The sequence below is a fragment of the Podarcis tiliguerta genome (assembly GCF_965153285.1).
Source record: "Podarcis tiliguerta genome assembly, chromosome: 5".
Classification (NCBI taxonomy): Eukaryota; Metazoa; Chordata; class Lepidosauria; order Squamata; family Lacertidae; genus Podarcis; species Podarcis tiliguerta.
The window spans coordinates 72,072,283-72,095,682 of NC_139538.1; the positions used below are offsets into that span (position 1 = coordinate 72,072,283).

Below are 23,400 nucleotides of genomic sequence, written 5' to 3' on the forward strand. Positions count from 1 at the left end.
CGATGATGCAATCAGGTCACATGCTGCTTGGCCACATGTCACGGGCATCTGGCTCTCTTCACAGGTAGGTTTCATCTTGGGTCATATGAATTCTCCCCTGTCCACTACTCTAGAAAGTTGCAACTTGTTCTGCAGATGAGCCCCACTCCTTCTCAGGGCCCATGGTCTAATTTATCACGTTGGCACTGTACGGTTCCTCCAAGAAGCTCGTGGCAGCCTAAATGGGGTTAACGCATTTTGATTTCACAACAATCCTTGGACCAAAGTTCTCCAGCAAACTTCATCACCACACCACACTGGCTTTCCTTACTGTCCAAAACCTCTCTTTGGTCGTTTGCTGCGCAGTCTCTCACCTACCATATATCTTCAGGTCACTTTCACAAACAACAGCTTTGCCCAGAAAGAAAGGTGTCAGCTCTACATACCACTGAGAACTAGAGCTATTCTGAAAAATGCATTCTTAATTCCTCAGGGCCCACCCACCTGTTCAGAATGGCTCAGACACTAGAACATGAGACTCTTAATCTCAAGGTCATGGGTTCAAGCATTGCAGGGGGTTGGATGGTCTGCCCAGGCCGTGAAGGAGGAGCTATTTTGGCAGCAGAATCTTGCTGCCAATTGGTCTGAAAAAAGTAAACCCCAAAGTTGTTGCCTTTTTTTTAAGGAAATACTTGTTTACCTTTAGAACAGGAAGACCCGGCCTGGGCAGGCCAGGGAGGCTTGGATGGTGGTGAAATTCTCAGCATGCTGTACTCTGAAAGAAAATTATATGAAAATTATGTACCATGGTATTTGACTCCTAGTAAGCTTGCAAAAATGTATGACACCTGCAAATATCTGCTGGAAATGTAGCAAAAGGAAGGCACCTTCTATCATATGTGGTGGACCTGTAAGGTTCTAAAAGCATTCTGGGAAATGATATACCATATTTTTTGCTCCATAAGATGCACCTTTTTCCTCCTAAAAAGTAAGGGGAAATATCTGTGATAAGGGACTCTAGTGATAAAGGAGGCTGCCTGAGAGTGGGGAGGTAAAGACAGCAAACTTGCAAGGAGAGGAGACAGGAAGATTAAAGCAATGAGGAGAGAAATTAGAAGAAAAGGAGGAGCAAAACACTGCTCCAGCTAAGGAAAAAACCCTAAGGCAAACAAGAGGGAAGGGGTGTTGAAACAAAGCCGCTGAGCAGCTGATCGGCAAGGGATCGGGAGGGAGATAAGGGACTCTAGAGAAAAAGGAGGTTGCCTGAGACAGGGGAGGTAAAAGCACATGGATCCTCAGGATTTCTGCATTGGGTCACCCCAAATTCACCATCAGATCACATAGCATGTCCTCAGCTACAGCCTGCACCAAAAAAACCACAAACCGCATCCACTATTTCGTGGGGCCTCAATAGCTCAAAAATGTGGTTACAAAGCATGGATCCACAAGCCAATGGCCTGCCCAGGCCTTTTTGGACAACAGTTCCCATCATCCCCGACCACTGGTCCTGCTAGATCATAAAGTCCAAAAGCAACTGGAGACAGAGGTTTGGGAAACACTGTTCTAGAAAAAGACATTTTTCAGAAGTTTGTCCTGCTGACTGTCTTTCTAAAATGAACTGCATGGAGTCATTGCCTCTGTGTAGCTTCGCTTTATTTAAGGAACATAGGCTATATATCTGCACATCCATCCGTTTGTCAGCTCTGCAATTTGAATAATTAATTTGTTCATTTTATTATTTTCAGTTGCACTGTAAGCAGGGGCTACACATCCCGTTTCATCGCTTCAGGCAAAACAGAAAATACTGCCATTCCGTGCCCTGCTGCTGTTATACCTATTGCTGCTTCTCTGCCCACCCTGCTGCTTCTGCAATTTTTGGTGAGATCTTGCCCAATTTGGGTGTGATTTTGGATGCAATTTTGGCCGCTACCGGCAACAAATCTGCACCAGTGGAGGGGCACCTGTAGAGCTGCCATTTGGGGGGCTTCTACCACCTGAGACAGTTGCCTCAGTTTGCCTAATGACAGAGCCGGCCCTGCCTACAAGTTTGTACATGTTAAAACAGTTTAATCCTGCAATCCTATATATGCCTATTCAGAGTCCCATTTTGTACAGCAGGGCTTACTTTGAGTGAAATGGAGATAAAATTGAAACCTAAAGTACTTAAACGTATTTTAATAATGCTGGAATCACAGAAATGCTCTTTTAAGGCAGCGAACAGTTGACGAAATCACAGCTTTGTTGGATTTCATCTGTAATAGACTTGAGGAAAGTTGGCAGGGGTGGAATGTTATTGGTGGCTATTTTGACAGTTGCCCATTAGAGGGCAGAGCTGACAAACGGATGGATGTGCAGATATATAGCCTATGTTCCATGCAGTTCGTTTTAGAAAGACAGTCAGCAGGACAGACTTCTGAAAAATGTCTTTTTCTAGAACAGTGTTTCCCAAACTTGTGTCTCCAGCTGCTTTTGGACTTTTTGATCTAGCAGGACCAGTGGTCAGGGATGATGGGAACTGTGGTCCAAAAACAGCTGGAGACACAAGTTTGGGAAACACTGGTTAGAGCAAGAAAGGGAATGTGTGGCCTCTCAGAAGTTGTTGGGCTACAACTCCCATTGCTTCTAACCATTGGCTATGTTGGCTATGCAAGTTACATACGCTTCAGGTTACATGCGCTTAAGGTTACAGACTCCGCTAACCCAGAAATAGTGCTTCAGGTTAAGAACTTTGCTTCAGGATGAGAACAGAAATCATGCTCCGGCGGCACGGCGGCAGCGGGAGGCCCCATTAGCTAAAGTGGTGCTTCAGGTTAAGAACAGTTTCAGGTTAAGTACGGACCTCCGTAACGAATTAAGTACTTAACCTGAGGTACCACCGTACTAAGCTTGGATCCTAGAACAATAGGCAAGTAGGATCCTAGAATGCAACAACTGATTGGCTTGCAGGAAAAGTCCAATCAGGCTCCAGAAGGAAGTTAATTAGCCTATTAGGCTGGTAGGATCGTAGAATGCAACAACTGATTGGCTTGCAGGAAAAGACCAATCAGGCTCCAGGAGGGAAGCAGAATCAGCCAATCAGACAGGACTCATTGTGTAAATAATGTATATAAAAGCCTGAGGTTTGGGGGGCAATTCAATCACTGTTTTACAAGCTGCAATAAAGAGCATGAAATCACTACAGGAGTCCGAGTATATTTCACTTTTGTTTTTCAGATGGACAGCCTGCAGCAAGGTGGAAGAGCACAGACTTGATATGCATAGAGTTCTAGGCTCAGCCCTCCTTGCAGAGGGTAGTTTGTCTGCCTTTGGTCTCTACCCTGCACTCAGCTCTCACCTGTGGCTCCTAGAAGTTGTTGGCATGCAACAGCGGCCACATCCCCGGGAACAGCTTCTACGTGCCACATAAACCAGCTGAGTGTAGCTGATGAGTCTCAAGCCCTTGGTGAGTTAGGGAGGTCTTTTGCATGTGCAGACAGGCTCCGTCTGACTGAGCAGAGATGGGAAGCACACAGCTACTTTATTAGTTCTGCTGGGATACCAGCTCCATTTGGTTCCTCCTCTCTCCCTGAGCAACTTTCCATTAAAGCTGGTCATTTTAAGAACTTTGCAACTCTAAAAGTGGGTGCCTGTTTTCCTTTTCCCTCCCCATTCTCGCCCCCCCCCTTTCGTGCCATGCCTATTACTGAACTTAAATAAATAATGTAAATTGACACAGGATTATCGTGGCTCCTACCACCCCACCCAAAGAAACCTGGGAATTGTAGATTTGAGAGAACGCTGAGGAATCTTGGCAATTTTTAATGGCTTTGCAAAAGTACGATACTTAGGATTTCTTGGTTACGTAGCCAAATGTGTTTAAAACTTGTTTAAACATTTCATGTAGACATGCTCCTTGGTGGTCTTTTCTCTAGGCCAAACACACCCTGGTGGTACCTCCTTTTCTGGTAGGATTTGCTTTCTTGTCCGCTTGTTACTGCATTCCTCTGAATGGCTACAATGCTGTAGCATGCATGTTTGTTTCTAGTCGGACTGTCCCCCTGCCCCATTATAGTGTAGGCCTTGTATCATGGATAAGAATCCATCAGTGTAACCATAACAAGTGTGTTTTATTTTCTGACCAGTAGGCAGCTGCAAGAGTCAATGTAGTCTTGTCTTTAAAATTCATATTATATTCCCCTGCAGCAATGGCATCTCTGTAATAGAACATAGAAAGTATATTCTGTCCTTTACATAATGAGGAAGCTAAACCAAAGCTCACTCATCTGAGAATATGAATTAGGTGATTTAAATCAGAACTATGTGTTCATTATAGTTCATACAGCAGAGGACAAGGAAACCATTTCTAGTAAGATTGCCAACGGATTGGGGTGTAGCCTGGCTACACGTTTATTTGTTTAGTTCGCTTTCTGGACATCTGCCTGAAAAAAAGTGTGCTGGTTTTTGCACATCACCTTTAGTTATTTTTAAAAAGTGCCAGACACCCGAGTTAACTATATGAATATATAGCTTTGCTCTGCCCCAGATCTCTCCATTGAACCCACCCCAAACCACTGGGCTCTCCCTCCAAACCAGCCAAAAGCAAAAATCCCCATGGTCTCTGCACTCAGAGGGCTCTCTTCAAGAGGTGCTTTTCTTTTTATGGCTTTAAAGAACTGGCAACTCTAATGCTTGGGATCTTCAAAAATTGCATCTTGAAAATGGAAAGTTGAAGGAATTACTGTGTCATAATGGAAACATGAGTCTGACCAAACTGCGGGAGGCAGTGGAAGACAGGCGTGCCTGGCATGCTCTGGTCCATGGGGTCACGAAGACTCGGACACGACTAAACGACTAAACAACAACAGTGGAAATATACAATTGCATAAACGAGGAAACCCACAACTCTTATTTTCATTGCTACATAGCTAGGCAGGCCATTTCCCCCTCCTCTGATAGGAGCACTACAAAACACTGAAGAAACAGTACATTACTTAAGCATAGTTCCAGTCTAACATTTTTCACCATGCTCTGCACATAACTCACCCCAGTCAGTGCATTCTTCTAAGTCAGTCATAGGCAAACTCAGCCCTCCAGATGTTTTCGGACTACAACCCATCATCCCTAGCTAACAGGACCAGTGGTCAGGGATGATGGGAATTGTAGTCCCAAAACATCTGGAGGGCCGAGTTTGCCCATGCCTGTTCTAAGTATAACTGGCTACTGATTTTTAACAGGGACCACCATCCTTTGAGCTGAGCGAGGGCTGGGTGGCCAGAAAAATTGGCTCCACACACTAACCTTGTCCAGACCACATGGTCAGGGCCAGGTGTAGCGGCAGGAGATCCAGGTGACCACCTGGAATGTGAGATTTGCGGAGGTGCTTAGCATTCAAGTATCCACTCAGCAAATGGAACAAACCAGCGAGAGAAAGGGGTCACTTGCCAACCCAATCTATACCACACATTTAAAGCACATTCAATGCACATTTAAAGTGCATAGCACCCTCACCCACCCAAAAGAATTCTGGGAACTGCTGTTTGTTCAAGGTACTTAGAATTGTAGCTCTGTGAGGGGCAAACTACAGTTTCTGGGATTATTGTGAGAAGTCATGTGGTTTAAGTGTTTGTTGAGTGTGCTTTAAATGTGCAATGTGGATCTCTCTCTTTCTGTTTTTCAGGAGGTTGAAGTGACCTTACCTTGGAATCCAAGCAAGTGGAGGCGGTGGCTGTTATACATAAAAAGGGGAGCCCCTAGACTTGGAAACTATTCTGGGGGGTGGGGGTGGGAAATCCCTCTGCATCTGAACAGCCAGTTAAGTAGAATGGTTCTTAATTTAACTCCGTTCACTAAATTAGAGATTCTGGTGGAACAGTTCCAGGTGTCACATAACTGCTTTTTGTGTATTGTGTGCTGCATTTTGACAAGTAGCCAAGTAATACCGGGACAGAGAAGGGGTGGGGGGAGAGAGAGAGATGGAACAATTTATTGTTAATGGTTGAAAAGTAAATGGAGATAAAAGGATGGAAGCTAGCCAAATGAAGCAACTCTAAATTAGTCACTGATATCATTTGTAGACTGTTATAATTACATAGGGCATTGAGCAGTAATTCTTGAAACAGAGCTGAATGATCTTTGCTACTTTTTTATTTTTATTTTCTCTTATCTGCATGTAACTCAGCCCTGCTTGGTGTAGCTGTAACCTGGAAACCTGAACCTGTTTAAACAGATACAATTATGCTGCGCTGCACTGTATGCCGATATTACCTGACGACGGCAACACCGTGGTTAATCCTGCACACGCGCATATGGAGATGTTAACTGGGAGGATGCAGTACATGACGAGCTCGTTGTTAGAGCTGCTGGTGCTCTGCGCTAATAAAAACACGGGTTCTCTGATGCGTATAAATTATGCAAATTCAAAGCATTTATTTATTCAGCTATCCCTTTATTTATATAACACAATCCTACGTGCATGGCGCTTTGCAAAGAACAAGACTGGCAGATCCCTGCCCCTCGAGGCGGCTAAATGGGAAGGATATGCAGTTAGTTCAATTACCGTATTTTTTGCTCTATAAGACTCACTTTTCCCCTCCTAAAAAGTAAAGGGAAATGTGTGTGCGTCTTATGGAGGGAATGCAGGCTGCACAGCTATCCCAGAAGCCAGAACAGCAAGAAGGATTGCTGCTTTCACTGCGCAGCGATCCCTCTTGCTGTTCTGGCTTCTGAGATTCAGAATATTTTTTTTCTTGTTTTCCTCCTCCAGAAACTAGGTGCGTCTTGTGGTCTGGTGCGTCTTATAGAGCGAAAAATACGCTACTCATAATTTAGCTTACAGTATGGTAGTGGGGCGCCAGGGAGATGCTCCAGAGGCAACCTGGAAAAGGTGGGCTTTGAGGGGAGGGGCTTGAAGGAATGGATGGAGGTGTTTGGCTGAGACATTCAGGGATGCAAGAAGAGCTCTGCTGGATCAGGCCATTGGTCCATCTAGTGCAGGTTCTCACAGGAGCCAACCAAACGCCTATAGGAGGCCCACAAGCAGTGCCCCCTTGAGCGCAAAAGCTCCCCCCCTTCCCCCCCCCCCAGCAACTGATATGCAGAAACATATTTCCTCCCACACTGGAGGAAGTACATACCTATTGCGGCTCTAGTCATCAACAGCCTTATTAACCATTAATTTCTCTAGAAACTATTTTATAGCCAAATAAGTGGATGGCCATGACTATACTTTGAGGGCATGGGTTCCCTCCCTGTAGTTAGTGTGGCCTGCTTTTGTACGGGACATGCCTAAAATGGTGAAGGACCCCTGCCAGTTAAGTCCAGTCACAAATGACTCTGGGGTTGTGGCGCTCATCTCGCTTTACTGGCCGAGGGAGCCGATGTTTGTCCGCAGACAGTTTTTCCGGGTCAGCATGACTAAGCAGCTTCTGGTGAAACCAGAGCAGCGCACACGTGCTTTCAAACTGCTAGGTTGGCAGAAGCTGGGACCGAGCAACGGGAGCTCACCCTGTTGCGGGGATTCGAACTGCCAACCTTCTGATCGGCAATCCCTAGGCTCAGTGGTTTAGACCACAGTGCCACCAGCGTCCATTTAAGGGACATGCCTAGTGTATAACAAAAGCTCCCTTCCCCTTGCTGAGTGTGACTCCTTCCATATCTCAGTGGGAACCTTCATCTTGCCTTCATGTTATCCTGTATGGCAGGATAGCTGCTATCCTGAGTTGATTTTCTACCATTCGCAAATGCTACTATTGAAGCTTTCCTGACTTCTGCGGCTTCCTGATGTTAGGGCAGCCCCACTGCAAGGTTTCCTCACACGGTGAAGATTTTTCCCAAACCTACAGGATACTACATTTAACTGTTCATAAAATGGGACCAGCATCTCATAATGCTACAGACTGAAGCTATATACCATGTTGCTGTTTTTAGGTTCAGTGAGCATTGGTCACACACTTGGCTGTTTTCATCTCGGCCCACTTCTCTCTCTCTCTCTCACTCACTCACACACACACAGAAGCAAAGAACAGAGATGCCATGCTGCAAATAAGAACGGTATGTAGATTTTGCAGGGATAGGCCAAAGCAATGCAGTCCCTTGGGGTGTGTTTCTTCATTGCGCAAGTAAGGGCACAACAAAAGGCACCACAGCAAACTAGGAAACATTCAAGCAGCCCGTGTTTTCAGATGCCAAGGTTTTGAGTAAGTTGCCCTGGAAACATGCTCATCTGTGAAAGTGGATAGAGAGCTGATGGCATCAGCACAACATCATGGACAATTCCAGTGGACCACATCTGTCCCCCTGTGTTGCTTGAATGGCACAGCAGCACTAGGAAAGGCCGTTGCCACACTTCAGGCACATGTCCAGGGGACACCATCTAAGACAGGGGTAGGCAACATAAGGCCCATGGGCTAGATGCCGCCCAATTGCCTTCTAAATCTGGCCCATGCATGGGCGGTCCAGGAATCAGCGTGTTTTTACATGAGTAGAATGTGTCCTTTTATTTAAAATGCATCTCTGGGTTGTTTGTGGGGCCTGCCTGGTGTTTTTACATGAGTAGAATGTGTCCTTTTATTTAAAATGCATCTCTGGGTTATTTGTGGGGCATAGGAATGTGTTCATCCCCCCCCCCCCAAAAAAAAGAAATAGTCTGGCCCACCACATGATCTGAGGGACGGTGGTCCGGCTGAAAATGGTTGCTGACCCCTGATCTAAGAAGAAGCTCCTAAGTGAACAGAGTTGCCAGCTCTTTCATTGGCCCTGCACCTGTGTCTATAACAGCAGCTTGACATGCAGAAATGCAGCAGATGACACTTTTATTGTCTAGAGATAAATTGATGCGGAAATAATTGACTGCTACATTTCTGTGTGTCAGGCTGCTGTTAAGAGGACAGGAACAATTAAAAAGTTGGCAACCCTTTGGTCAGGAGTCAAGACCATCTAATTTCACCAGGCTCTGGGATCATTTCATGTTTGTACCATGCTTTTAGTGTTCCTCTGGTGGTTTTTAAACTCTCAGTTATTTTGTGCTTCTTGAGATATGACCATATTCTGTTATTACAGTCTTACATTTGGCCCTGATTTTAATGTTGTATTTTTATACTGCTGTGAACCCACACGGGAACCTTATGATTAAGAGTGGATAAGGGTCCAACGGTAAAATGATTATTAATAATATAATTACTTTATATGGTTGTCTTTATACGCCGGTTAGGGGCTCATGTGGTCAAAAAAGTGAGATATCAATAAATATACCTCTCCCTGCCAGCTGCTTTTCTCTGGCAAACATCCTGGCTGTGAGTAGGAGATTGCACAGATAAAGGCAGGTCTGCAGGGGGGATGGATTAAGTACCCACTCATTCTCCACTGTAAAATTCCCCCTGCACCAAACTTACGTCTGCTGGAAAACATCTAGACCTCTCTCTCTCTCTCTCTCTCTTCCTCATTAAGAGGGACTTTCCTGAATCATTGTTTCAGACAGATCTATCTTGGCCTTGTTTTATTAGCCCGTAGAGAACAGTAGAAGGACAGTCTTAAGGAAGTGCTGAGCAGTCACACACAACCGTTTCCTGGATCTCCTTGCCAGGAATGATCAGAATCCCTGGGAAACATGAGTATTTGCTAAGTTTTGCATTTCCATACCTTGCTTTCTGGCTAAGCTATGATATGGGGTGCAACTCATCAAGAGCAGAAAATGCAGCCAGCAAATCCAGTTGATCTGGCACAAGCAAGACAGAGATTGGATCGATTGTATTATGCTGGTCATACCTTTTGCTTCATTAGCTCTGAGGCTGCCTCAGAAAATGGCAGAATCAGACAGCATGGGCATATCTTCCTGTTGATCTCCAGGTGTAAAACACTGATAAAGGCTTGGAACAAAATGTCTCAGTACAGTGGTACCTCGGGTTACAGACGCTTCAGGTTAGAGACTCACCTAATCCAGAAATAGTACTGCGGGGTAAGAACTGTGCTTCAGGATGAGAACAGAAATCGCGCAGCAGCAGCAGCGGGAGGCCCCATTAGCTAAAGTGGTACCTCAGGTTAAGAACAGACCTCCAGAATGAATTAAGATCTTAACCCGAGGTACACTGTATAATAATACTTCATCTCCACTTTCGTTCTGTAGATCTACATTATGGCAGCTGCTACATATCACAACAACGGCTTCTGTTTTTTCTTTAAAAAAAAAACCCCAACAAGGCTGACTATGGTAACTAGGCAGGTAATCTGACCTTTGTTAGTATTATAAACAAAGAGTGCCTGCACTTGAAAGAAATTCTAGAGTAGTAATAAAATTGAAATCCGATATGCTTCCTTGGGAGCAAGTACCACTTAGCTCAGTGCTAAATGTTGTGCTCTAGTGTGGTGTAATGGTTAGAGTATTGGACTGAGACCTGGGGAATCAGGGTTCAAATCCCCACTCACCGTGAAACTTGCTGGGTGACCTTAACTTACCTCACAGGGTTGTTGTGGGTACTGAGAAGTTGAAGAAGCTTGTACGCCATATTGAGCTGCTTGGAGGAAAAGGTGGGATATAAATACAATAAATAAATAAAATAAATCTAGCAATAAAAGGTGCATGTTTGCAATCAGACTGGCTTTCAGCCCCACTGCATCCATTTCATTCAGTCTTCACCTGCGAATTACTATCCTCTCACACATTTGACGAAGTAGACTATAGTCCACAGAAGCCGGTACCATATTAAATCTGTCAAGTATTTAAGGTGCCACAAGACTCTTTGCTTTTGCGGCAAAAAAGCAAAAACTACTGGCAATTTTCACCAGCGAGTTTACGCAGAATTGCAATTGTATACTCCATGGTGTCAAGAGACTACATTTTATGTAGTAGTAACATGAAAGGTTGGAGAAAATCTGCTGATAAGGGTTTGGTCAAACAGCTGCTAACACTGATCTAAAATACTTCTACTTGGAAGAGCAATTTGTTCAAACAGGACATTATTTCAAGTCAGGAAAGTGTGCTTGCAGCCTGATTGGCCAATACTTCCTCAGAAACCCAAGTCTAGCTGAGTTGGGGCTTACTCACAAAGACATGCGTACAGGATTGTGTACGTGTGGCACTGGAAATAAATCTAAATGTAAACATGTTTAAGGGACATAGGCAGGGTCAGGAAGAATGAGGCTTGGTGAGCACACACCCCCCCCATGTACCTTACCTCCCCCTTTGCCCCATTGCTGGACCCCTGCGGAAAATATGCTGTTCACTACTCCCTCCATCCAGCATATAACTAAACCATAACATAACATAACATAACATAACATAACATAACATAACAACGTAACGTAACGTAACGTAACGTAACGTAACATAATAACATAACATAACATAACATAACATAACATAACATAAAACATAACATAACATAACATAACATAACATAACATAACATAACATGGTCCGTATAGTTAAAGCTATGTTTTTCCCAGTAGTGATGGGATGGAAGTGAGAGCTGGACCATAAAGAAGGCTGATCACCAAAGAATTGATGCTTTTGAATTATGGTGCTGGAGGAGACTCTTGAGAGTCCCATGGACTGCAAGAAGATCAAACCTCTCCATTCTGAAGGAAATCAGCCCTGAGTGCTCACTGGAAGGACAGATCGTGAAGCTGAGGCTCCAGTACTTTGGCCACCTCAGGAGAAGAGAAGACTCCCTGGAAAAGACCCTGATGTTGGGAAAGATGGAGGGCACAAGGAGAAGGGGACGACAGAGGACGAGATGGCTGGACAGTGTTCTCGAAGCTACCAGCATGAGTTTGACCAAACTACGGGAGGCAGTGGAAGACAGGAGTGCCTGGCGTGCTCTGGTCCATGGGGTCACAAAGAGTCGGACACGACTAAACGACTAAACATGAACAAACGTAACAAAATCGACCTTTACCATATGGATGGTCAGCTTGAATCATAAACTAGGAATTAAAAGAAAACTGCTGTCTTAGCATGCTGACTTGAAAGTTAACTCTACCTCTCCCCCAAGTCAAGAGGGCTGGTGTCAGAGAAGATATGTTTAGGCTAGAAGTGTTAATATGAACAATTCCTTATTTCTTTTCCAGAAATCTAACATGTGGGACCAGGGGTGCCAGCATGAATAAAAGATTGGAGGGGCCCAGGTGAGCCCCACCCGGCATAATCAATCACGTGATGCGGCACATGCACACCATTTGAATGGCAATGCCTGTCAACTCAAGTATTTTATGGGGGGCAAAGGGACCTCAGCCCCTGGGAGTTGGCTCCTAGGCATGGGACAAAAGCCTCCTTCTCTTGAAATTCACTTTATGCCCCCGGATCTCTCTGCCTCTGTTCTCCCGGGGGGGGGGGGGACTTTAGAGGTGGACTTTTGACAGGATGAAACTGAACCCAGACCACCTATCCCAGAGAAGGGGTTGGTGGTGCCTTGCATCCAACAGTCCATTGCGAGACTATTTCAGGAGTAAGCCCGGCCACGGGCTCCTCCGCGCTCCTGTGCCAAAGCCAAAGAACCCTCCCCTTCGAGAGCGCTCCGCGCGCCGGCTGCCAGCCCACCTGGGCGAACCCTTCACCTGGGCGCCGCGCGTGGCGAGGCCGGGCCCCGCCTCCCGGAGCTCTGGTGTGGGGGAGGGCGGGGCCAACGAGCTGGGAACTTGCGGCGGGTCTCTCCGCCCGCCCGCCCCCCCCCCCCGCCCGCCTTCCCAAGCTCCTGCCTTAACCTGTTGGCGGCCCCTGAGGGGAGAGAGCGGCGCGCGCGCTGAGGTAACCCGGCAGCGCGCTTGGAGAACTTCCTCGAGCGAAGTTGCGCGCTGCCCGTGAGGGAGCTCGGCCGAACTGGGCTCCTGCTCGCCTCTCCTTTGCTCCACGGGATAAAGAGGTGTGTCTGGGCGAGAGAGAGAGCGAGCCTTGCAACATGGCCTCCTCCTCCTCCTCTCCCTCCGCCTCCGCCGCCTTTTCTCCAGGCGGGGATGCCCGAGAACTGGACCAGGTGAGCCACCGGGCGGCCCTTTCTCCCCTCTCCCCCCCACCCTCCTGTTTCTTCGTGCACTTTCCCTCTTCTGCGTCTCTCTCGCTCTCTGTCTCTTGCCGCCTTCCGGGAAGAAAAGCTGAAGCGCAGTGACCTTTCCCTGCTGCGCGCAGAGGAGCCGAGGGTTGACTCGAGGCGTTGGTCACACCTGAGGCGAGCGCGCTTCGGGCTACAAGCCTGTCGGGCGCCGCGCGGAAGCCCACGAGGCTTGCTTCTGAGGAGAGACAGGACTGCCGCGTGTGAGGCGGTTCGCGCCCTCATCCCGGGACCGAGTCCCGCCGTTCGCGGCGGCGGGTCCTGCTTCCCATTGAGGAAGCAGCGTGAGGAGGGAAGCGGGTTCTCAGGTTTCCCCTACATAAAAAAATCCTGTCCTGCAGCGAGTTTGAAGGGTTTGAAGCAAGGAAACAAGCGAGGACTGGGATAGGATTATTTGTTTATGCCACACCTTTTCCTCTGAGGGAATCCAGGCGGCTTACAGACAAAAAGAAGAACCAGCTAAAAACAAAATAGTCATATTTTTTTTAAAAAAGCAGTTCACCACTGATAGAATTAAAGCTATATAAAATCTAGTTTTGGCTTAGCCTTAGCAGGGACTACTTTCTTTTAATTAGTATCCTTGTGCTGCACAAATAAAATTAAGAGCAAGAGTTAATGGCTTAATTGACAAGAGATCCAAATCTATGAGTTGTATTAAACTAAGTTTTACTCCAAGTAAGCCCATTAATAAACATGGCTAAGTGAAGTCTGTTAATTTCAACAGATCTATTCTGAGTAATACTGAACTGTGTTAAGTGATCCAAACTCTTAAGAGAGTGTATTCTGGAAGTGTCTTGCTGGGTCATCCTAAAGTCCATTCAATCCAGTGTTTGTTTGTTTTGGAGCAGGTTCTCTTCACTGTTAAGCAGATGCTAGGCTTCCTAGGCTGGAAGTCCACATTGGCGGTCTATATTCTGTCAATCTCTGTGTTAGAAGTTTCGTGCTCTTTATAACATAATAGTGGGTGTAGTTCTCTTTGAACCTGCTGGCTCTGTGTCAAATGCAATCGCACCTGTAGCTTCAGGTAAGCCTTGTCAACAGCATCGCTTGCCTGGGTGGTAAAGATACTCCTAACCGAAGAGAGCATGGTGGCAAAGCCAATAAGAACTTATTTGAAAGGAAATTACTTTGATCTCAGTTGGGCATGCTTGCAAATAAACTTGCATATAATGGGACTGAGAAACTCTCATTGCTGCCTTGCTTGTGCTTGCAGTGTGCTTGAATGCATAAGGAAGCTGAAATGTTAGTGAATGGGTTTAGTAAATACAACAGGGATTTAACTTTGAATGTTGTTCAGTAATTTGTGTGGAATGTGGTCCATGTTCTGTGGACCACGGTCACAATATTAGAGGGCCTGTTAATGCTTCTGAGTGTTTTTTGACTGTCCTGACTGAGTTAAAATCTGGAGGCAAACTCTGAAGACTGGGTTAGCATGCCTGTCAAGTGACTTTCCCATGTTGTGCCTTGAACCGAATCAGTTTCAGCTTTCAGGCAAGTCTTTCTGTTTAAGCTGAGAACATCCCTTGCACATTTTAGCGCCCACAGTTGAATCTTTGGGACAAGAGGGGGATATCTTTCCTTTTAGTGAGGCGAACCTCACGCAGAAACTGCTTTGTGTGTGGCCTGGATATATTTCCATTGCTTTTGACCTGGGACTTGAAGGACCATCTTGCAAAAATACAGTGTAATAGAGGCATCCTTTGAATTACGTCAAACAGAATGATAATGAAGCCAGTTTTTAGTATGTGGCATAGATGTGCACTAAGTGGGAAAACCCACTTCTTGGGAATTAGCAGTGAATAAATTTAAATTTATAAAGGTACCGCTTTATAGCGGGAAGGTAAACGGCGTTTCCGTGTGCTGCGCTGGTGCTGGCTCGCCAGAGCAGCTTTGTCACACTGGCCATGTGACCCGGAAGTGTCTCTGGACAGCGCTGGCCCCCGGCCTCTTAAGTGAGATGGGCACGCAACCCTAGAGTCGGACACGACTGGCCCGTACGGGCAGGGGTACCTTTATCTTTACCTAAATTTAAAGCTAAATGGACAAGATTCCTTGCATTGGTATTGGAAGTTTACTAGTTTGAACTGTGTTTTGTATTAGTATTCCAAAGAAACCAGTCTCCCTGCCGGTGTGCGGGGCACTCTACTTTTTGTGGGTATTGCTTGTGTATAACAAATTACTTAATACCTGGTGAAAGAATATAACAATGTTTTTGTTTCCAATATGTACTTCTCCTTCTTTTTCACTTCAGATTGGCGATCAAACTTTATGGTGTAGTTTGAGTCCATCATTGTATCCGGTATAAACAATGCATTTTTCTGGAATTAATCACAACTTTCCTTGAATTCTGATTAAAGCTGCTCCTCACCTCCATCCTTAGTGCCAAAAGTTTGTTTATATCTACTTTTAATAATTGTGGCATGTATATGTTACCATTTCAGAAAAGTAATCGATAACAATATTTAAGATACTGTTAAGGTTTTAAATATCAACACTCTCGTCTTTGTTTTTCTCTCTCTCCACAAGAAATGATTGTAGCCTGAAAGAAACTGGGACAACATCTTTTCACTATGTATCTTGTTTTACTGTTTTTCTACTATCTGCTGTACAGAAAAGTGTCAACAGTCTTAAAACACATTTATCAGTTGCAAGTCTGAGCCACAATTACTACAAATGAGAAGCCCTTGCAGAATGGTGGTGAGGCATATGTCAGAAGCGCGGATGACATTTCCTCATAGAATTTGACACGAAGCTAATAAATACCCACAAAATACTTCTATTTGTCAAAGGTTGCAATGTTATAGGATCATAGGAATGAGTTTTCTGTCTGGCTTTAGTTTTTCCATTGGCATGATTTGTCTCATTTTACTGGATCCTTTCGAAGCTATCAGTTCTTCAGGTGTTTCGGGTTGTACCCCAATGCTTCACTCTCTGCTCTGTTCTTAGTGGTGTAAGTTAATTTATGGGCATTGGCTGTGTGAGTATGCTCCTTTCACTCTTCTCCAAAGAGTGAAAGGAGCATACTCACATTGATGGTTTTCCCCACAATGTCCCTCCTGTCATCACGGAACATTTGACAGATATACTGACCAGCAAATCAGATGCTCACACAGCAGTAAGCCTTGCCCTTCCCAATGTTTCATGCAGGTGTCTGCCTCATTCTTACAAAGAAGCAAAATCAGTGTTTCTTTTTAATTTTGAAAAGCTGCTTCATGGAGAAATGGGCTAGTGGCTTCATCAAGTTCTAGCCTATCAGGTTTCAACTGAGATCGCTCTGAGGTAGAAGGTCATACATATGACCAAAATAGTATGAAAGCATTTGCACAATGGCTTAAACCCTCACATTGCATACCTGTGGATCCACCTTACTCACTATTCCCCAATGATTTATTGATTTTTTTAAAAAATGATAATTTGTATAAAAAACATTTCCAAGTGTTATGCAGCATATTAAAAGTAGAACAAAGTAGAACATACCAAAGAAAATGCGCAAATTTGAAGGGCATACAAAATGAGAATGAAAGGCAATGTTGTTACTCCTCAAAGACTTGTCTGAATAAATGTTTTTAACAATAACAAAAAATGGGGGGAAAAACACATCACATGCCACACATGTCAGAAGGGAGTATGCACCATAATGTGGGTGCCATCACAGTGAATGTGCTGCTCCAAGTAGTTGTCCAATAAACCTTGGAGGTGAGTGGCACCAGCAGGAAGGCCTTTACCAGTGACCTCAGTGACTGATTAGGACGTATGGAAGAAGGCAGTTTCTTAAACAGGCAGGCTCTAAGTTGTTTAAAGCTTTGTATACAAATGACAAAATCTTGAGCTTTGTTTGGTAGCAAATTGTCAACCAGTTTTGCCTTTAGTGAAACAATGGACCAGTTTGGATGGTATTTGTGAAGTTTAATCCCCAAGCCCTACACATGGACTTGGGGGGCTGACCACGCCTCCACCACCTACTTGGGGATGACCCATCCCATCAAGGTGACCTTCACACATAGAATCCTTTGTGTGTAGGTCAAAGTCAGATGGCAGACTCCTGGATTGCATGATGTTGGCCCATGTACATGGGATTGTATATACATAGGCTCCATTTGGATGGGGTACCCTGGTGTAGATGGTAGAGGCAGGTGAGCATGCTAGCTTCACATATAAGGTTGGAGCAGAGTTCTGAAGTATTGTGTAAACCCAACTGATACATGTATATGTTACTATTACAATAGCTGATGGCCCCAGTAATGCAAAGGATCTAGCACTGGCCTATAATAATGCTAACATTTTCACATGAGGCTTAAAATGGCTCGCCATTGTAAAAGAATATATTGCAATGCAGCACATTTTTATTTCTCCTCTGCAGTCTATATCAGGTTGACAAAAATATTTGTTGCAAATAATGCTTTTTAAGAGTTGCGTGAAGCCATTGTCCAGGAAATTTCTACCTATCCTTTGCCACCTTATGCTTACATAACTCAGTTCTTCAACTATCATTGATATACCACTGTGCGCTGGTCTAGTGTGCGCTGAAACCCATTCAATATATCTTAAGGTTCATTTTGCATAAGGCCTCATTTTATTAGGTTGTTCTACTGCTAGACAAGCTACTGTTGAATAGTTCCTGCTTTTTGAACTGTTCTGTAATTACACGATTTGGGTCTCAAGGGTAAGACACAAAATATAATGTACTTATACACTGCTTGTGGTGCTAAACAAAACCTTTCCCATTAAGAAGAAGAAAGAAAAGATTTGGATATGTGATAAAGCATATTGTGTTGGCTTGTTGCCTAGAAGCTCTAGGGTGTCTTTCAGTTGAAACTGTAAGATTAGCTTCAAATTCAATCAGCGACAAATGAATTTTACTTTCAGTTTCTTTGTGAAGTTTTTTAATAGCTATAACATCCCATGTGTATGGGGTGGGGTAGTTGCAGCCATTTGCTAATGTATAAATTAATTGCATCAGTCTTACAGGAGCATTTCCTGTAGTTGCAGTAGCAGAAGTTAGCATGATTCCCACTAATGCAATGGGGCATTCTCCCTCACTTCTCCTCCTGTGTGTTGCCCATGACCTCCCCAAATCTGCTGGGGGAAAGGGGTTGGGAAAACCCCCAGACACTGGCAGAGGAAGAGGAGTGCAGGGAGAGCTCACCGCCCCCAGCAGTGCAATCCTGGTGGGGTGCCATCGCAGCTGCCCCCCCCCCCCCGCACTGGGTGCCATGTCCCTGCAGGTGGCGTGCCCTGCCCCCAGGACATGCACCATGCCCCTGCGGGCGGTGCACCACCCCCGCCACCGCCTGCTCTCTGCCGTGGCTCCCAGCATAGCATGTCGTGGTGGGGAGGGCATTGGTAGATTGTTCTTTCAGGGAAGCAGAAATGCTTGCACTGATGGAACTGTTCTCTTACAGAACACAGTGCAACTCAACGAAAGGAAAATCATAGCATTGGTGTATAAAGCGAAGTGGTCAAAGAGCATTTAATTAAATAGCAGCTAAGCCAGCAGGTGTGGGAAGAACACAGATTTGGCGCTGTATTCCTTTGCAGATTGTATACATGGAAGGCAAAATCCACCTCTCTAGTATTGAGCATTCTAGTAAAGCTCTATTCTCTCTTACGTTATAATAGTTCTCTTTAAACATGTGCATCAGTAAGTAAGTAAGTATGTATGTAAGTATGTAAGTAAAGTACTGTAATAGTGATTGCATACACATCCTTGGAGCCTGGGAGTTTAAATGTGGCTATTGATACAATGGATGTCTTAGAAACTTGGCTAAATCCAAATGTCATTGGCAGAATGACAGTGGAGCCCTATAGTACCAGTAGTACAGGAACAGCAGTGTGGTTGTGTTTGAAGAACAATTTGTGGTGTAAGACACAAATAGTATGATGCATTTTGAATAGGATCTATCTGTCTTGTAGAAATTAGTGGGGAAGCTTCTGTTTGTTGGAATACATTGCTGGAGCCACTAAATCAAAGTACCTGCTACTCTTTATTATCTAAATGACATATAAATTGGTAAAGCCCTTCCAAGATAAGCAACTTAACAAGGGATCAGGATTTTGATCCCCTCACTTCAAAAGTCCCAAGACTACAAGAACCCAGTCATAGCTGTGTAATTTGAAAAATCAATTTAAGATACTGAACAAAATGGTTCCTGGTTGGAATATATCCAGTTAAATCAATGAGTCTACTCTAAGTGTGTTAGTTGTATATTACCCATTTGTTGCTGTTGCTTAGCCATGTCCGACTCTTCATGACCCCATGGACCAGAGCATGCCAGGCACTTCTGTCTTCCACTGCCTCCCGCAGTTTGGTCAAACTCATTCTGGCAGCTTCGAGAATACTATCCAACCATCTCATCCTCTGTCGTCCCCATTTCCTTGTGCCCTCCATCTTCCCCAATATCAGGGTTTTTTCCAGGGAGTCTTCACATGAGGTGGCCAAAGTATTGGAGCCTCAGATTCATGATCTGTCCTTCCAGTGAGCATTACCCATTACCCATTTACACATCTGCAATTTTCATCATAGCACCCACCACTCCATTTGAGTGAATTCTTGTGTGTAGCTGCACCTTTTAAAATAATTGGTTTTCACTTAAAAAACACCCACCCACCATAATTCAAAAATACAAGTTACACTTTTGGAACATTTCATAAAAGCAACTCTAAGAAAGGAGCACTTAAACTTTCATTTTCCCTAGATCAGTGATTCTTCATCATCATAATTTTCTTTGTATGCCACCTTCACACAGTTAAAACAATGCTCAAGGCGGCTTGTTGTTGTTGTTGTTGTTTAGTCGTTCAGTCGTGTCCGACTCTTCGTGACCCCATGGACCAGAGCACGCCAGGCACCCCTGTCCTCCACCGCCACCCGCAGTTTGGTCAGATTCATGTTTGTAGCTTCGAGAACACTGTCTAACCATCTCGTCCTCTGTCGTCCCCTTCTCCTTGTGCCCTCAATCTTTCCCAACATCAGGGTCTTTTCCAGTGAGTCTTCTCTTCTCATGAGGTGGCCAAAGTATTGGAGCCTCAGCTTCACGATCTGTCCTTCCAGTGAACACTCAGGGCTGATTTCCTTAAGAATGGATGCGTTTGATCTTCTTGCTGTCCATGGGACTCTCAAGAGTCTCCTCCAGCACCATAATTCAAAAGCGTCAATTCTTCGGCGATCAGCTTTCTTTATGGTCCAGCTCTCACTTCCATACATCACTACTGGGAAAACCATGGCTTTTACTATACGGACCTTTGTTGGCAAGGTGATGTCTCTACTTTTTAGAATGCTATCTAGGTTTGCCATTGCTTTCCTCCCAAGAAGCAGGCGTCTCTTAATTTCGTGGCTGCTGTCACCATCTGCAGTGATCATGGAACCCAAGAAAGTAAAATATCTCACTGCTTCCATTTCCTCCCCTTCTATTTGCCAGGAGGTGATGGGACCAGTGGCCATGATCTTCGTTTTTTTGATGTTGAGCTTCAGACCATATTTTGTGCTCTCCTCTTTCACCCTCAATAAAAGGTTTTTTAATTCCTCCTCACTTTCTGCCATCAAGGTTGTGTCATCTGCATATCTGAGGTTGTTGATATTTCTTCCAGCAATCTTAATTCCGGCTAGGGATTCATCCAGCCCAGCCTTTTGCATGATGAATTCTGCATATAAGTTAAATAAGCAGGGAGACAAAATACAGCCTTGTCGTACTCCTTTCCCAATTTTGAACCAATCAGTTGTTCCTCAAGGCGGCTTACAATATGAAAAGATTTATATAATTACAAACATAGCAAAGTAGTCAAAAATAAAACACATCAAAAACGAAATAACCAAACTGAATATTTGCCACATAAAAAGATACAAAAAATATCAATAACAGCAGCAAAAACTCCCAACAAAACTTTCCCCAAAATACTCCATTCCCTGCAGTCCTTAGGAAGCCTGTCAGGCCCCACCCTAGGTCAGGTGGACAGAGGCAGGAGCAGGACCTGATGGTCAGCCTTTTTCTGACTGTGACCCCCTTCCAACCTTCTTTCCTTCCTGTGCCCCCCCCCCGGACGTAGCCAAGGGGGGCAGGGAGGCAGCTGCCCCTCCATAAGTAAAAACAGTGGCGTAGCGTGGGGGGTGCCAGGGGTGTGAGCCGCACCGGGCGCAACATTGGGGGGGGGCGCAAGTCCAGAGGGAAGGGACAAGCAATCGAGGCTTGGCTGGGGTGAGGGATCGTCGTCTCCGTTTGGCCGGCCCCCCTCGAGGAAGCGGGAGGGAAAAGAGCCGCGCAGCAGCAGCAGGGAGGAGGAGGTGGAGCAGCAAAGCCGGGAGGAGAGCGGGCCCGTCCAGGAGGAGGCGCGATGCTCGGGACCGATCGGGGCTCCGGTTCGACAGGCGCCGGCGGCCGGCTACAGCCTGCCGGCCCGCGTCTTCCTTCCCCCTCGGAGAACTCAGCGGAGAAGGGCAAAACTAGTTTGAGTTGGTTCTGCGGAGTCTCTTTGGCTCTGGCGCCCCCCTACCGCTTGTCTCCCTCCTGCCATACCAGTCCCAGGGGGCACCGACCCCCCACATTGACCCTAACTTCCATGTGGTTTGCTCCTGAGTAGCCTCTGGTTGGGCAGAAGAGCTTGTCCACCTGGAAAGGCTGCCCACCTAGGAGAAAGAAAACTCTTATCCTAAACATCTGCTGCCTTGGGAGAGATCTCCCAGTGGTGGAGTTTCCTTCCTTGGAGGTTTTTAAACAGGTCGGTTGGCCACCTGTCATGAATGCTTTAGCTGAGATTCCTGCATTGAGGGGGTTGGGCTAGATGACCCTTGGGTCCCTTCCAGCTCTGTGATTCTATGAGAGAAGAAAAGGCTCAGGAGTAAACACTACACAAATACCGAGTGGAGTCCCCAACATGGTTGGATGGCACCTGGAACACCTTCATCAGTGAGGCCGAGAGGGGGGCTGTCATCTGGGCAGCAGTCAGTGGCGTAGCGTGGGGGGTGCAGGGGGTGCCGGCCACATCGGGCGCAACATCTGGGGGTTAGGGTTAGGGGGCGCAAATCCACGAGTTAGGGGGCGCAAATTACATTCCTTGCCCCGGGTGCTGACAACCCACGCTACGCCACTGAGTAAAAATCAATACATATCTGAGGCTCTGCCTCCAGCCACTCTGGACAGCTTTCCCCAGCCACTCTGGTTGGCTTACAACATAAATAAAACCACAACGAAACACCAAACATTAAGAAACAGAATGTCCTATATAGGCAACAAACAAACCAATAAATCAATAGAAAACAATAATAACAGCAATAAGAGTTTACACTTATACCCAAATTAAAATAACCGGCAAACCCCAACTAAACATTTAACCAACCCCAACCCGACAAAAACAAACCAGAGGAACCAAAATTAGAACCGTTCAAAACATTGTAAAACATTTTTGCCAGTTGCCCCAACCCAAGAGTTGTTTCAGTAATGTCCCTCTGGTCTCCCAGGAGCCTCTTTTATCTGTTCAAGGTGAGTCTGGGTCCCACCCCCTAGGCCAGGTGGAAATAGGCCTTGCAGCAGTGGGGGGTCTTCCTTTCAGCACTCACAGCAGCAGCAATGTCCCTCCAGCCTCCCAGGTGCCTTTTAGGTGTGGGTAAATTCTGCACCTAGACTAGGATTATTTTCCCTTGCACTTGGTGGGGGTGGTTGCCCATGGAGAAACTTGCAAATATGCAGCCGTCCCCCTTGTAAATGCAAATCATACAGTCCATGGAAAGCTGCACCGTATGATTCTGCACCAGAGTGGACTGTTTCAGGGTGTAGAGGAGAGTTTTAAAAACAACATTACCAAACTTAGAAAACAAAATCATATAACATAAACAGTCCTTATGTACAGATAACTACTAGTACACACTATTAATTAGTAATACGGGCATTACCAAAGACTTGAAGTTTGCATAGGATGGGGACATTTGAATCCTGCTAAATGAGTTAAACTAGGAGCAAATCGGAGTGACCCCCCCCCCGACCATCTAAACCAGAATTCAAGATTTGACCCTCACGTTGCTTCTCCAGTGGCAATGGACATGAATGAAACTCTCCTGTAGGAATAACACATTGTATCCATTACGCTGGCATGGATATGAGGAAACGGAAAGCCATATTCATGTGGTAGGTATGTGTTAGAGGAAGCCAATTCTGGGTTTGGGTGATGTGGTCATTGTACACTCCATAAATTCCATTTGTGCCTAAGCTGGAAGTGATAAGATGCCTCTGCCCGTGAGTTCCCATCAGCAATGGCATGTTTTTGTTGTTCATTTTCTTAACATTTTGAAAACTTTGATGAAACTTGATTTTATTTTATTTTTAAGGAACAAAGTAATGCCAAGAGTCTTGTGTGACCATGATAAAAAGGAGAGTTGGGCAGGGGCAGGGGAGATAAATCATACCTTCCTGTTTTA

The 23,400-nt window shown here is 45.4% G+C and overlaps 1 protein-coding gene across 36 annotated transcripts in view; it reads left to right on the plus strand.

Annotated features, from left to right (window-relative positions):
* The first annotated feature begins 12,553 nt into the window (after nt 1-12,553).
* ANK3 (ankyrin 3) overlaps nt 12,554-23,400 on the plus strand; it is a 376,227-nt gene continuing 365,380 nt past the window's right edge. For 34 of the 36 annotated variants that reach the window (XM_083439844.1, XM_083439877.1, XM_083439840.1 and 31 more), the window contains exon 1: nt 12,557-12,923. In XM_083439844.1, the coding sequence (XP_083295970.1) occupies nt 12,849-12,923 (75 nt within the window). In that variant the 5' untranslated portion in view covers nt 12,557-12,848. Of the gene's footprint in view, nt 12,924-23,400 lie in introns of all 36 variants that reach the window. The other 2 variants (XM_083439835.1, XM_083439848.1) reach the window with 1 other exon arrangement.